Source organism: Scophthalmus maximus, chromosome 17 (assembly GCF_022379125.1).
Source record: "Scophthalmus maximus strain ysfricsl-2021 chromosome 17, ASM2237912v1, whole genome shotgun sequence".
In the NCBI taxonomy this organism is placed as follows: Eukaryota; Metazoa; Chordata; class Actinopteri; order Pleuronectiformes; family Scophthalmidae; genus Scophthalmus; species Scophthalmus maximus.
This window is the reverse complement of record NC_061531.1, coordinates 8,572,455-8,585,185: the sequence shown is the minus strand read 5'-3', so window position 1 is coordinate 8,585,185 and position 12,731 is coordinate 8,572,455. Positions and strand designations below refer to the sequence as shown.

The following is a 12,731-nucleotide window of genomic DNA, read 5'->3' as shown; positions in this document are numbered from 1 at the left end:
CGACACCCGAAAAGGAAGTTAAGACACTGCAGCGCTGTTGTGAAACTGCTCTCTGATGTAGAGAGATGTATGTCAAATAATTTAAAACACAAATAAGACCTAAAGGACGCTGGAGGATTTTCTCTTCCAACGGTCTTTACTCTGCTCCAACGGAATAAGGTGGGAGAGAAGTCAGGGAGAGAAAGGGAGTCGAGGCAGGATGTCAATATGTGAAATTACAACTATCGATTTCTGGTGCTGGAGAATGCATTTCCACCGTGTCTGAATGCATTATTAAGGAGGTGCTGCTCGCCACAACAGGTGGACGGCGGCCCGGCGGCACAGCTCGAACAGAACTGAGACGATGCTGAGCGCGGCGGATTGTGATACTGGCAGTTGTGTGTATGAGATTAGCATCTCTCCAGTGTCACAGACTGAGCTGCCGTCATGTGTTGCAACAACTCTGACGACAAATAATCATTTTCATCCAAACCCTATTATTATTTCATGCACTCCACAGCAAACAACATTATAAATTCAACAGCTGTTACTTTTTTCCCCACCCTTTTAAATCACAGCATTACACCATGTTCATTACAGGCTGAACTTGTGGCATCCAGAGGAAAAGATATATGATAGTTTAAAGGACTGGAAAGGTTATGAAACAACAGTGCGAAAGGAGAAGAGAGGAGAGGGAGAGCGGAGAGGAGAGGAGAGGAAGAGAGGAGAGGTGGAGAGGAGAGGAGGAAAGGGAGGAGGAGAGGAGAGTTGATGGAAAGTGGTTCAGTTTGTTTGGTACAAAGGAGTGAAGGTTGATCTACTCTGAACCTATAGCTGTGAGACTTGTTTGTGTAGGAAGCAGTGAATAATGAATTCATAAAGACAGCCAGACGCTGGACATTTCACAATGTGCCTTTGGTCCCAATGAGCAGAAAATGTCTACACTTTTCTCCACAGCATAAACCCAGTCAAAAAAATAAATAAAAACATTTTAAAAACATAGTTCAGTTGTTTGTCTAATCTGCTCGTTGTTGATTAAATCATCTTAGCAAAATGTTTTCCTTTGGCAAATGACTTTTTGCACTGCAATATGTGCATAATGAATGTCCTTTGTAAAGAGTTATAAAGCACAGAGGTATATTATGTGTAATTACATAACCAGCACTAATTTACCATATGGTTTATTATGGTGGAGGGGGAAAAAAAGTCGCCACTCACGTCTCCTGCTATGCGAGTTAGTGCAAGTTAAAGTGCATGACTTCATGTTGCGTAACATCTAATAAAGATTCAGGATTTATTTTGTCTGCTTATATTTTACCCAAGGGCAATGTAGCTAAAAGAAAGTGCTATTCCACATCCACTGCTCAGCCTCCTGTTAATGCTTCTGCTGGATTTCCACAATAATGTTTGATGATTTCCGCTTGGTCTCCGACAAAGTGCGTGTCGTGGTCTCGTTGCTATCCCCTTGATGTGTTTTTTCCTGCATTACTTCATTCTTAATTTTCCTAAAAACCATGAGATAAGCACAGCTCCAGTAGCAACTGTGTTACACAAATCAAATCATGGACAGTTACGTCAGCCAAAATCCACCTCTCCTTATGACTGTCGTGCCTCACGAAAAGATATTTTCTCTCACAGTTTGCAAGATTCATTTTTGAATTTCCTAATATAAAAACACACTCCGCTTTGGATTAAGAACACGGACTACGATTACTCTACCCCTCTCCCTTTTCATTCCTCTTAGATGCTGTTGCATCACTTTAAACAATAATCCACACCAAAAAACAGGTTGGCAAGTTATGTCACATATTGTAACATTGTGTTCTTTGCATAATGCACTTTAAAATTGCTGCATCATACTTACCGACCGACTTAAAACAAAAAAACAACAACAACAACAACACATAATTCTTTCAGTTTCAATATCTGGTCTGCAAAAAGTCCCCTTCAGCTACATATGATTTTGCTATAGAGATTTAAATACAGAAGTAAATGCATCATGAGCCATCTAACATCCTCTACTCTATATCCTTTTGTCCCATGCAGACTTGTCTCTCATGCTCTTCACTTTTTTCCCTCCAAAGAATTTTTACTGGGAGAGCCGATATGTTTTTCATTACTTATTCAAAGTGTTTTCATTGTATTTTCAACATTGACTGAATAAATAAGAGTATAGAGTCGGCAACGACAAAGAAAAGAAGGAATAAATTTGTCCTTCCTGAATAATGGATAAGGTAAATAGTTTGGGGACAGATTATCGTTTTAGAAACTGAATTATTGAGATGATTACAGCAGTGATGTGGAAAAGCAGAGTCACTGCAAAGAGGCGTCTGTGGGAATAAGGTGCAGTCTGCTCGGGTTGTGGGGACCGACATCTGTTTACGCAGTCACCTTATGTGGTGGGAATGAACTGAGCTGAGTCTGGGAGTTTGACCTGACACATCATGTACGATCTTCAAATTGAGTTTATTATCAAATGAATGAAAAAGGAAACAGAGAGAGAGAGAGAGAGAGAGAAGGGGGGGGGGGGGTGAAGACGCTCCTCGGCACTAGAGTGGTCAGAACTGTCCGTGGTGCTGAATCAGCGCGGACCACAAACTGCAACTCCAACTTCTGATCTAAATCCACATACAATTCGTGCGCGCATGCGTGTCTGTGCGCGCGCGCGCGCGACCGAGCGAGACTTTATCAGTGTGCGCAAAACCAAAAACACCACAACACAACTGTCTCTCCCCTGGCACCGCGCCGCGCAAAAAAACAAGGCCCTTTCTTCGCCGCCTACAAATGCGCATTTTTCCAGATGAATAATACAGCGCGCGAAATGACAAAAAAGTGCAAGTGATCAAAGATTTAACGCGCGGGAGCCCGGGAGCCAAATTGGTTTCATCTCTGGAATGTGACGCTGCTTCTGGAGCAGCCGGCTGAACAGGGACCCCCCCCCCCCCCCACACACACACACACAGACACACACACACACACAGACACACACACACACACACACCTCCCCTTCCCCGCGCGGTGATGCAGTGAAGCTGCTCTGCGCAGAACCAGGCTCGCTGTATAAAAGCGGCTGCGCTTCACCACAGACGGAGCACGACAAGTGTTCACGGCGGCTCATCGGTCCAAAGACGCAGGACGCCAACATGCAGGCCACGAGGAAGGCGATCTGCTGGAGACTTTTTCTATGTTGCTGCCTGTTCCTGGAGACCTCCTCTCAGGACTTTGGCGGACAGACGCAGTTCATTTGCACGTCCGTGCCAAAGGATATGGACATTTGCGCGGCCACCCTGCAGAACAGCGTGCCGGGCGGCGACTTGAAGACCACGGTGCTGCAGCTGCGGGAGACGGTTTTGCAGCAGAAGGAGACGATCATGAACCAGAAGGAGACGATCAGAGAACTCACCTCAAAGTTGGCCCGGTGCGAGAGCCAGAGCGGCGCCGAGCCCGGGGACGCGCGGCCCGGGGCCAGGAGGAAAGAAGCGGGGGCCAAAAACACGATGGGGGACGTATCGAGGGGCCCCGCGGACACTTTGACGCAACTATCGCAGACTTTACAGTCGCTGAAGCAGAGACTAGAGAACCTGGAGGTAGGCTGCCGCTGTTTCTGAGGACATGTCCAACACTTGGCGTGATTGTGCGCAAAGCTCGTTTGTTGATTAATGTATACTACTACTACTACTACTACCACTAATAATAATAATAATAATAATAATAATAACAATTATAATAATAATACATATATTTTAAATAGCTAGTTTGAGTGTGATTACAAATAATAAATTAAGTCAGATAAACAAAACCTTGACGCTAATTAAGTTTCTTTTTAGGCTACTGCAAAATGATCCTCCAATATAAATTACCTTTTACTTTAGGGGATTCTTTTATCAAAACCACTCAAAAATCATTCTTTACACTGAGCTAAATGATCCCCCCCCCCCCTGACAGCAATTCAGCAGAAGTAACAACTCGGTGCAGGCGAACAGCCTCAAAGACCTGCTCCAGAGCAAAATTGATGACCTGGAGAAGCAGGTGCTGTCCCGGGTGAACAGCATTGAGGAGAGCAAACCCGGGCTCCGGAATGAGACCGAGCAGCGTGGGAGAGTCGAGTCCACCCTCACGTCTCTACACCAGAGGATCACAGACCTGGAGAAAGGTGTGTGTGTGTGTGTGTGTGTGTGGTGGCTGGGTTATAAGATGCTTTCATGATGGGTGTAGTGATGGAGGCGAGGCAGAGTGACGACTGAGGATGGCGATCAAGAGGAGACACCAGATCGCCACAGCGTAGCAAACGATCACAAGTGAGAGAAATGGAAAAAAAGAAAAACCTCTGTTGGCAAATCCAATTTGGCATTAAGGCTTTAATGGCCTCGATTTAATGTTTACTTATCCCCACAAAACTGGGACTATATTCAGCAGTTCCCTGCTCTAATTCATGCAGATTAAACCATTTCAAACATGCAGCGTAGGACCCATCCCTCCGTTTAGCGCCGTGAGCCATTTGAGAACTTGAACCACGGTGCGCTCTCGGTTTGGGACACCTACAGTATGGCATCATGCAGCAAACGGCTTGTGCGGCAGTGAACGGGAGAAGTGTGGATTGGAGAAGGAAACAGGAGACGGAGGTTATCAACGCTGCTATTACTCCTGTGATGGATTTAACACGGGAGATTAAAGCAAATATGGAACGTCACGCTTGTGGATTTGTTGTGTAACATATAATTCCTATGCAAATCCCCAGGATGTGTGCGTTGTGAATGACATGTCTGGGGGGGGGGGGGGGGGGGTTAATGAAAAACAAAGAGAAGCAAGCACGCGCACACACACACACACACACACACACACACACACACACACACACACACACACACACACACACACACACACACACACACACACACACACACACACACACACACACACACACACACACACACACACACACACACACACACACACACACACACACACACACACACACACACTGCACTCTGCAGGGTCTGAAGCCCCCACTTTTTCCACATTTTTCTTTTCAGGTCAAAGAGAAAACAGGCCCCTGGATAAATTCCAGCTCACGTTCCCACTGAGAACCAACTACATGTACGCAAAAGTGAAGAAGAGTTTGCCAGAGATGTACGCCCTCACCGTGTGCATGTGGCTCAAGTCCAACGCCTCTCCTGGAGTGGGCACACCTTTCTCCTATGCAGTTCCAGGTCAAGCCAACGAGCTGGTCCTCATAGAGTGGGGCAACAACCCAATGGAGATACTGATAAATGACAAGGTATGACAGAAATGGAAATGTCGGCATGCGTTGATTGATTTTAAACTCGTAAGTCATTTTGGTTTACGTCATCTCCTGTGTCTGAAATACTTCCAAGGTTGCAAAGCTGCCGTTTCTCATCAATGATGGAAAGTGGCATCACATCTGTGTGACCTGGACAACTCGCGACGGTGTCTGGGAAGCTTTCCAAGACGGCGTCAAGAGAGGGAGTGGAGAGAACCTGGCTCCATATCATCCCATCAAACCTCAAGGCCTGCTGATCCTCGGCCAAGAGCAGGTACGCGACACAACACACATCTGTTTCAAATGCTCTATTCTATTAGGAACGGAGCTTTCAGCACCATGAAGGCGACAGATTCACACAAACAAACTGTATCTTTCTCATTTACTCGGGGGATGTCAGAGCAGGAACAAGCCATAAGATATCACTCAGTTGAATACAGAAAATAAGCTAATGAGCTGGAGTAATCGTTCCATTTAATGGTGACAAATCAAAATTCAACTTCCCAACCCACCCTTTGCTGTAATTCACATAATAGCTTCAATAAGATGATTAGGCCTTTAACTGGAACTCATCAAGAACCCCGGTTGATGGAAGATGCATAATTCCTCATTTAGTCTAATCAGTCAAATAGAATCCAGATAATCCAATAGGTAATTTTGTTCTTTCCATGAAGCAGCCTAGGGTGGGAAAAAAAAGAATCCCATCATCCTTAATTAAACCCATTTGTCTTTACCACAGGACACACTCGGAGGAGGGTTTGATGCCACACAAGCTTTTGTTGGAGACCTGGCAAATTTTCACATCTGGGATCGTAAACTGTCTGTCGGGGAGATTTACAATCTGGCGACTTGCAGCAGCAAAGCACAAGTGGGCAATGTTTTTGCTTGGATGGAGACGAGCCTCGACATTTACGGAGGCGCCTCCAAGTGGACATTTGAGGCTTGCCGCCAGCTCAACTGAACTTTGCGGGGAAGAGAAGAACGGTGCAGTTGTCAAGAGCCACTGTTGTTGCAGCAACTAATCTGAACGATCGGGGGGCGAGAGCATTTCAATAAACAGCATCTGGATATGTTATAGATATTTGAAGACATCATTTGTGGACACCTCGATAGATTTTTAACCAGGTCCTCGCGAGGGACAGCTCACCGGAAGCGGACACATTGGCATCCTGTGTTGCTCGATCGCACGTCAGGCCAACGCTCTCAGTCCAGAGAGCACAGGAATGTTCTCGGACACTAACACAACGGGCCAGCATCAACGGTGCAGTCATGTGGTCTATAGTGAACGGATGTCACACTATTCAACAACATGACTGACTTCTTCAAACTTCTTTTCTGTCTCGACTGCCAGGGATTTTCACTGTGAAAAGGGACAAGGTGGACTTCTTTCAGAGGAACGTGCTCTTCAAGAGGTTATGACGTAGACGACATTGTTTCTCTCTCACTCTTCTTTCTCTACCACCACCTGCTTGACGTGATTTATGTGTAAAAAATGATATATTTATTGCCAACATTGGAGCCTGAGTGCCTTGGGCTGTTGAAAAAAGAAAAAAATCTCAGCACATTCGTTATGATTTGCAGAGTGTTTTGTGTTTATTTTCTGTAAATTATTTTTCAAAAGAGACGTATCTCGTAACACTTTTGAATGAGGATGGATTAGATTGTTTAGTGTAAAATGCAATTAACTGATGAGAATGGCGCATTTTTGCAGATGTTTATACCTGGTAATGGTAATGTTCTCTGTACAGTAACAGCATGTCTTAACTTCTGTAAATGCTGCGTCAGCATCTATGATCTTTGCTTTTACCTTCTTACTTTTGGGTTGGGATTTTATACTGTATTGTTATATGCTTAAAGCATGGCGACACCAACAGATGAAAAAAAGTTCTAGTTTTTGTAATAAATTGTCATACTTGAATCATTAACATGTGTTGACATATTTATTTTTTTATTACCAGGAGACAGTAAATGCCAAAGACAATCTCATTATTACATACGGATGTGAATTCTAAATTTGGTAAAAATTTTGTTCGGGTTTTAAGTTTGCGATTTGGACCATCACATTTTGGAAGGATGTTTTGTTTAGCATTTTAATAATTTGTAGTCAAATCTTAATTTTTTACTGCCCATTATGGCTTCTGCAAATGGCTTATTATGCCTGTACTAAAAAAAAATTCAGTTTCTAATTAAATGAGGCAAATCCTCCAGCGAGTCAATACATAACATAACACATTTTCTGTTGAGACTGCCTGTGTACCACAGTAAGTTAAATAGATCTTCAAATCAACCGGTCCCAGTTGTCAGAGAAGAGACCCGAGAGCACGGCTCAGGAGGAAGATGTAGCCGCAAAGAAAAGAGTCTTGACTAAGGAAAAAAAAAACAAGGACACAAAAATCCAGGCAGGTAAACAAAGTACAATGGGCTGGGCAAGGTCAAAAATACAATCAGGATCAAAGTCGACAGGCACAGAACAGAGCGCTGGGGAGAACTGGCAGAGAACACGTGGAAACGGACGGAGCGAGGAGCTTATGGAGAACAGGTTAGCAGGTGAGTGAGGGAGGAGGAGCAGGTCAGGTGATTCTACCGGCGGGGAAGACGAGTGAGGGCGGCAGGGTCTGATATGACAACACAGTCAGAACATGTGCACAAAGAAATGGTCTGAATTAATGAAAGGATGAATGAAAGGCATCAAGGGAGGCGAGTCCACTCCCTGCGCACACTGTATATAGGCTACTATATATACTATATTTGTCCTGTTTCATAATGATAGGATTCTTTTGGACACAATAGAAAAAGATCACTAACTTAGTGTTTTGAACTGTTGCTACATCGTAGAGCTGTGTGCAGGGCTCTTTGTCCTGCTCTCTCTCTCTCTCTCTGTCACAGTCCGACTGACCATCGGCAGCACAAGTACTAATTCCGCCCATGTCAGTGGCCTGTTAAAACATCCATGAACTTAAAAAAAAAATCCTCAGCTGACAGGCAAGATTCAACATAAACTCGGTAGATACCACTTACAAAACCACTTTAGTGCAGTGTGTGTGTGTGTGTGTGTGTGTGTGTGTGCCCCCTATTACAAGAGGGTAATGGGCAGACTGGAACACAAAACCATGACATCTAGTAAGTATGAGGAAGGGCAAAAAAAATCTTTATCACTAAAAAAGTTCCCCCTCATGACAGACACGTCAGCTTCAGGCAATGTAAACAATGTGAAAGACCAAATGGCTTCTTGCGTTGCTGACCAGCTTTTCAAGTAATCTAGTATGACATGATTCAGACACATCAGACACACAAAATTAGATTGGATATTTGGGAGAAAACCACCATAACGCATAACAGCTTTCAAAATATGACATTGTCATAAATAAGTGAGCAACCATTACTTTCAAAATCTCACATATTTTTTGCCAATAGCACAAACAACCTATGAATAGTAGAAGTAACGAAAACATAGGAGAGACAATTCATATCTCTAAAAAAAGAACCAATCTCAAGTGGTTAAGTTAAAGAACATTTTTGGAGGCCAGTCACTTCAGCTAGTATGTAAAGAAAAAAGGACAAACAACAGGACAGTGTTGAGGTCACACTTCTCGGTCCATACGGTTTCCCTGCAAATGAATCATAGCAGACACTGCTGTCTTTAGAAGGTGCAGGGTCTGAAGGTCCTCCCTTTGTTGTTACTGAGGTTGTTGGGGCCCACCGCAGTCGGGTCATGTGTCCCACAAATTGGTTTCTATTCTTTACCTCTGAAGCGGGGGGACATCTTCACATCAATAGGCGTTTTCCCCAGACACCAGACTAACTACAGCTCATACCAACTGCACAGCCATTACAGGGAGCTACTGTGACACACCTGGGCTCGGGTTTCAGTACAAATCCTTTGTGTGGAGAACCAGTCACTCACAAACACAGGAAGGCCCCCTACACACACCTACACACACACACACACACACACACCTACACCCACACCCACACACACACACACACACACACACACACACACACACACTATAACTTCCTCATGGGTGGCCTCTGGAGGCTTCGTTAGTAACCGACTTCCACTCCCTTATCCACATCCACCTGACCCTGTTGACCTACAGACCAAGTGTTGTCCGAACCCGGTCTTTTTCCTCTTGACCTGAATCTCGCCCCCCGGTCTTGTCAGGTGTATTTTTGGCACAGCCAGATAATAGCCAGCCTGTTGACCTCTCCGCGGCTTTCCTGAGCCCTAATTGGTTTGGGTATGGATGCACTCTGATTCAAATTAGCGGCGAGCAAAGGTCAGATAGGAAGTTGTTTTTTTTCTTACCACATCTGGCGGCTCTTCTTTCACTGTCTGTATAGCACATGACATTAACTTATCACATCTGAACGATTCTTTGAAACGATTCAAAGGGAAATCTTCTACTACTTCTTTCACGTCCCTACAGGGATGAAATGCTAAATCTGTGGAGAACTAATAGTTTTGCCCAAGTCATTTGAACTCCTCCGAATACTTACAAGCAAAGGCAAACAGATCATAAGTCAGTACGAGATCCTGACATAAGTATTCAAAGCCACTGTAGCAGTGGGACGGATGTAAAAAAAATCCCAGACCCAAAGACAAGTTACTGTGCTTTATAAGGCAAACACATTAAATGTCCCATCAAGGGTGATGAAAAATTCATGACAAGTGAATAGAAAAACAAACAAAAACTCTTACGTGGGCGTAAGAGAAATTAAACTGTCCCACTGATGCTGAGAAAGAACCTTTTTTGCTGAAAATATATTATATTGACACAGGCACTCTGGTGATAAATGATGTTGAGAGAAATGTATTTTTAATGGCAAAGAGATTATCCGCACCAACAGGAAAACTGCGAGGGGTTTGAGTGCTCATTTGCGTAAACCATGAGCATCCTTCTACTGGATCATGTGCCACTCACTGTGAAAATGCTGAAACATGTTTTTATTTTTCACAGATTTCTAGCAAATGATTGCTCAAAGAGGAAGAGCCAGGAGAATAATGCGCATAAGGTGCTACAATCCAATGTCACAGGTCTTCTCAATGCTTTTTGGTTTTGTAATATTTCTACCCGATTCTGATCCAGCTCCCGTCTCACAGGTGCTATGAGTAATAACTTAATGCTCCACTTACATCTCATTATACCAGGGCTTTGGCCCACTGTACTGCAACTGAACTCAGTAATTGTCCATTTTAAATGTGTTCTAAAAGCTGCCGATGGGAGGGAAACGAGGGGTTTGGCTTGCACGAGGGAACAGATTATACATGAAACCCACATCCATCCATACTTGACCTTAATCCCGGCGCTACGTCTGCTGCTGTCAGGGCGGTGCTCAAACCTCCATGCCACAAAATGAATAGCTGATTTCCCACCGACATGGGGAATTCACCCAACAAGCCTCGGCACAAATATATGCCAAATCTGTCAGTCCTAGGGGGAATGCAAACAGAAAAATCATACTTTTTCTTTAATGCTTCTCCTTAGGTGTATAGGTTATTTTAGATTGTTTTGACTTTAAAAGGTATAGCAACTGAATGTGTTCAACTTTACACACACATGAACTCTACAGTGAAGTCTTCAGGGATGTGTATTGAGCAAGATTGCTAGGCAGACAAACTGATAAAAATGTAACTTCATTATCAACTGCCGTCTTTTTGTTGTGGTGTTGGCCTATCAGACATCCTCTGTATCTCTGACATCGCAAAGATGTGGGTAGTGGGGTTTCCAGATTTTATTTGTCCATCCCGCTAGCACTTCCACTGAAGTCATTTTGGATCAATATTTTTAAGTTTAATGAAGCCAAAGGACCTACAGTGCATCATCAGCAAAAAAATAAAATTCATTCCTCCACTGCACATCTGACCGTTGAGACACCACCAGTGAAAATCTCGAATGCTGCTGTTGGTCATGGCCCAGCCTTGGCAGAGTCCAGCTCTCGGCAAATCCCCAGAGCTTGTGGAGAGTTGATGGCTCCTTCAGTATCCCGAGCCAGTGAAGAAGATGCTTGTGCACTTTTCCCCTGACCAGCCCGGACTCTTACTCCAGCACCCTGGCATTAAGGTCAACCACGGAGAAGTGTGATAGCCCCATAATTAGAACAAACCACCTGCGTGTCCCCAAACACCATTTACATCGAAAACCAAAACACCACAACGGGTGCAAGAGTCCGATATCATTAATCAAAGGTAAAACTTAGTTGGAGCCTTTGTGGTCAGAACATCTCAGAGCAGTTTCTTTTGTCTAAGCCGAAGGGGGAGAAGATTAATGGCACTTCCTGTTGGCCTCCCTTCCTTTGGCGCAGCGCCACCTTCTGCAGCTCGCTGGAGGATTTGTTTCCTCTGCACACTGTAGGGCAATGTTTGCATTTTTCCTCTCCGGTGATCAGATTTAAATTAGGAATATGGAAATAACATATTGATCAATTGAAATGGGCAGTGCTGACTTGTCCAGCAGTGACAAGAATATGTAAAAAAAATGACTGCATTGTCACTGTATTAGTTATAAAACAATGTTGTGTTGTTTAATCTATATTGGACTGGATTGTATCCTATCTACAGGATCAGATTGCCCTTGCAGAAATAACCAAACAATACAATAACACAGACAAGTGCACTTTCAAACTGCAACTCCTTGATTATGTACATCAATTTGAATGGGCTGTATTTGTGTATTTGAACTCAGGATTTGACCACTGCAAATTTGTGAATTTTCTGCTTTGTTTGACACCTCTGTTGATAATAACGTGTGATTCAAAGAATGATATATCGAAGCCTGCCAAAAACATCTCAAACACCCTGCTGATAACTACCACTTTGCTGACATCAATAATATTACATAAACCTGAACGGACATAAATGTTGCATACATGCGTCCCCTCTTCATCGTCTCTCTCTCTCTCTCTCTCTCTCTCTCTCTCTCTCTCTCTCTCTCTCTCACAGTCTCCCTTTTTTTGGCAGTCCACCATGGCTGAGCTTTATCCACAGGCGTCTTGTGACAGCAGTGGGCACAACAGGATTATTTGTCATGAAGACGCCACAATCCCTTCACCCTCTGGGAGGAATGCCAGGGGCTGTTTCCCCTAATCAGGTCAATCACAAACAGGCACCACAGAGCCCTCCGCCCCACACACTCCAGGTGTGTGTGTGTGTGTGTGTGTGTTTGACAGAGTAATCACTAAGAGCATAGTAGCAGAGCTGAGGCAAGTCGTGACAGAGGCAACAAACCTAACCTGACAATGCAGAGGCCTAAACTCTATTCATGATGCAAGTTGTGTGGGAGGACACAGAGGTGCGACAAAAGGTGGCCATGAAGTTTGGTATGATGCGAGAGAAGGACGGGAATCTTCGGTTTGTGATCGACGGAGCTGCTCAACAAGAATCCAAACATTCTGGAGCTGTGCTGTGTGTGCATGACAGAAAGTGAAGTTGGGCTGTTTACTAGGTGTGAAAAAAAATGAGTGGAAGGCA

At 44.1% G+C, this 12,731-nt stretch overlaps 1 protein-coding gene and 1 long non-coding RNA gene across 4 annotated transcripts in view; one reads left to right on the top strand and one right to left on the bottom strand.

Moving 5' to 3' along the window:
* The window catches only part of LOC118288995, a 102,535-nt gene that overhangs the window by 66,543 nt on the left and 23,261 nt on the right, over positions 1 to 12,731 (bottom strand). For 2 of the 3 annotated variants that reach the window (XR_004785975.2, XR_004785978.2), the window contains one exon: positions 5,122 to 5,242. The exons of the other annotated variant lie outside the window; for it this stretch is intronic. This is a non-coding gene — a long non-coding RNA (uncharacterized LOC118288995). The remainder of the gene's footprint in view (positions 1 to 5,121; positions 5,243 to 12,731) is intronic. 3 annotated transcript variants of the gene reach the window in all.
* nptx1l (neuronal pentraxin 1 like) lies at positions 3,028 to 7,185 on the top strand. The gene is made up of 5 exons (XM_035615618.2): positions 3,028 to 3,566; positions 3,925 to 4,132; positions 5,013 to 5,257; positions 5,355 to 5,534; positions 6,000 to 7,185. Exons 1-5 carry the CDS (start codon positions 3,123 to 3,125, stop codon positions 6,219 to 6,221), a joined length of 1,299 nt encoding a protein of 432 aa, XP_035471511.1. The 5' UTR covers positions 3,028 to 3,122; the 3' UTR covers positions 6,222 to 7,185.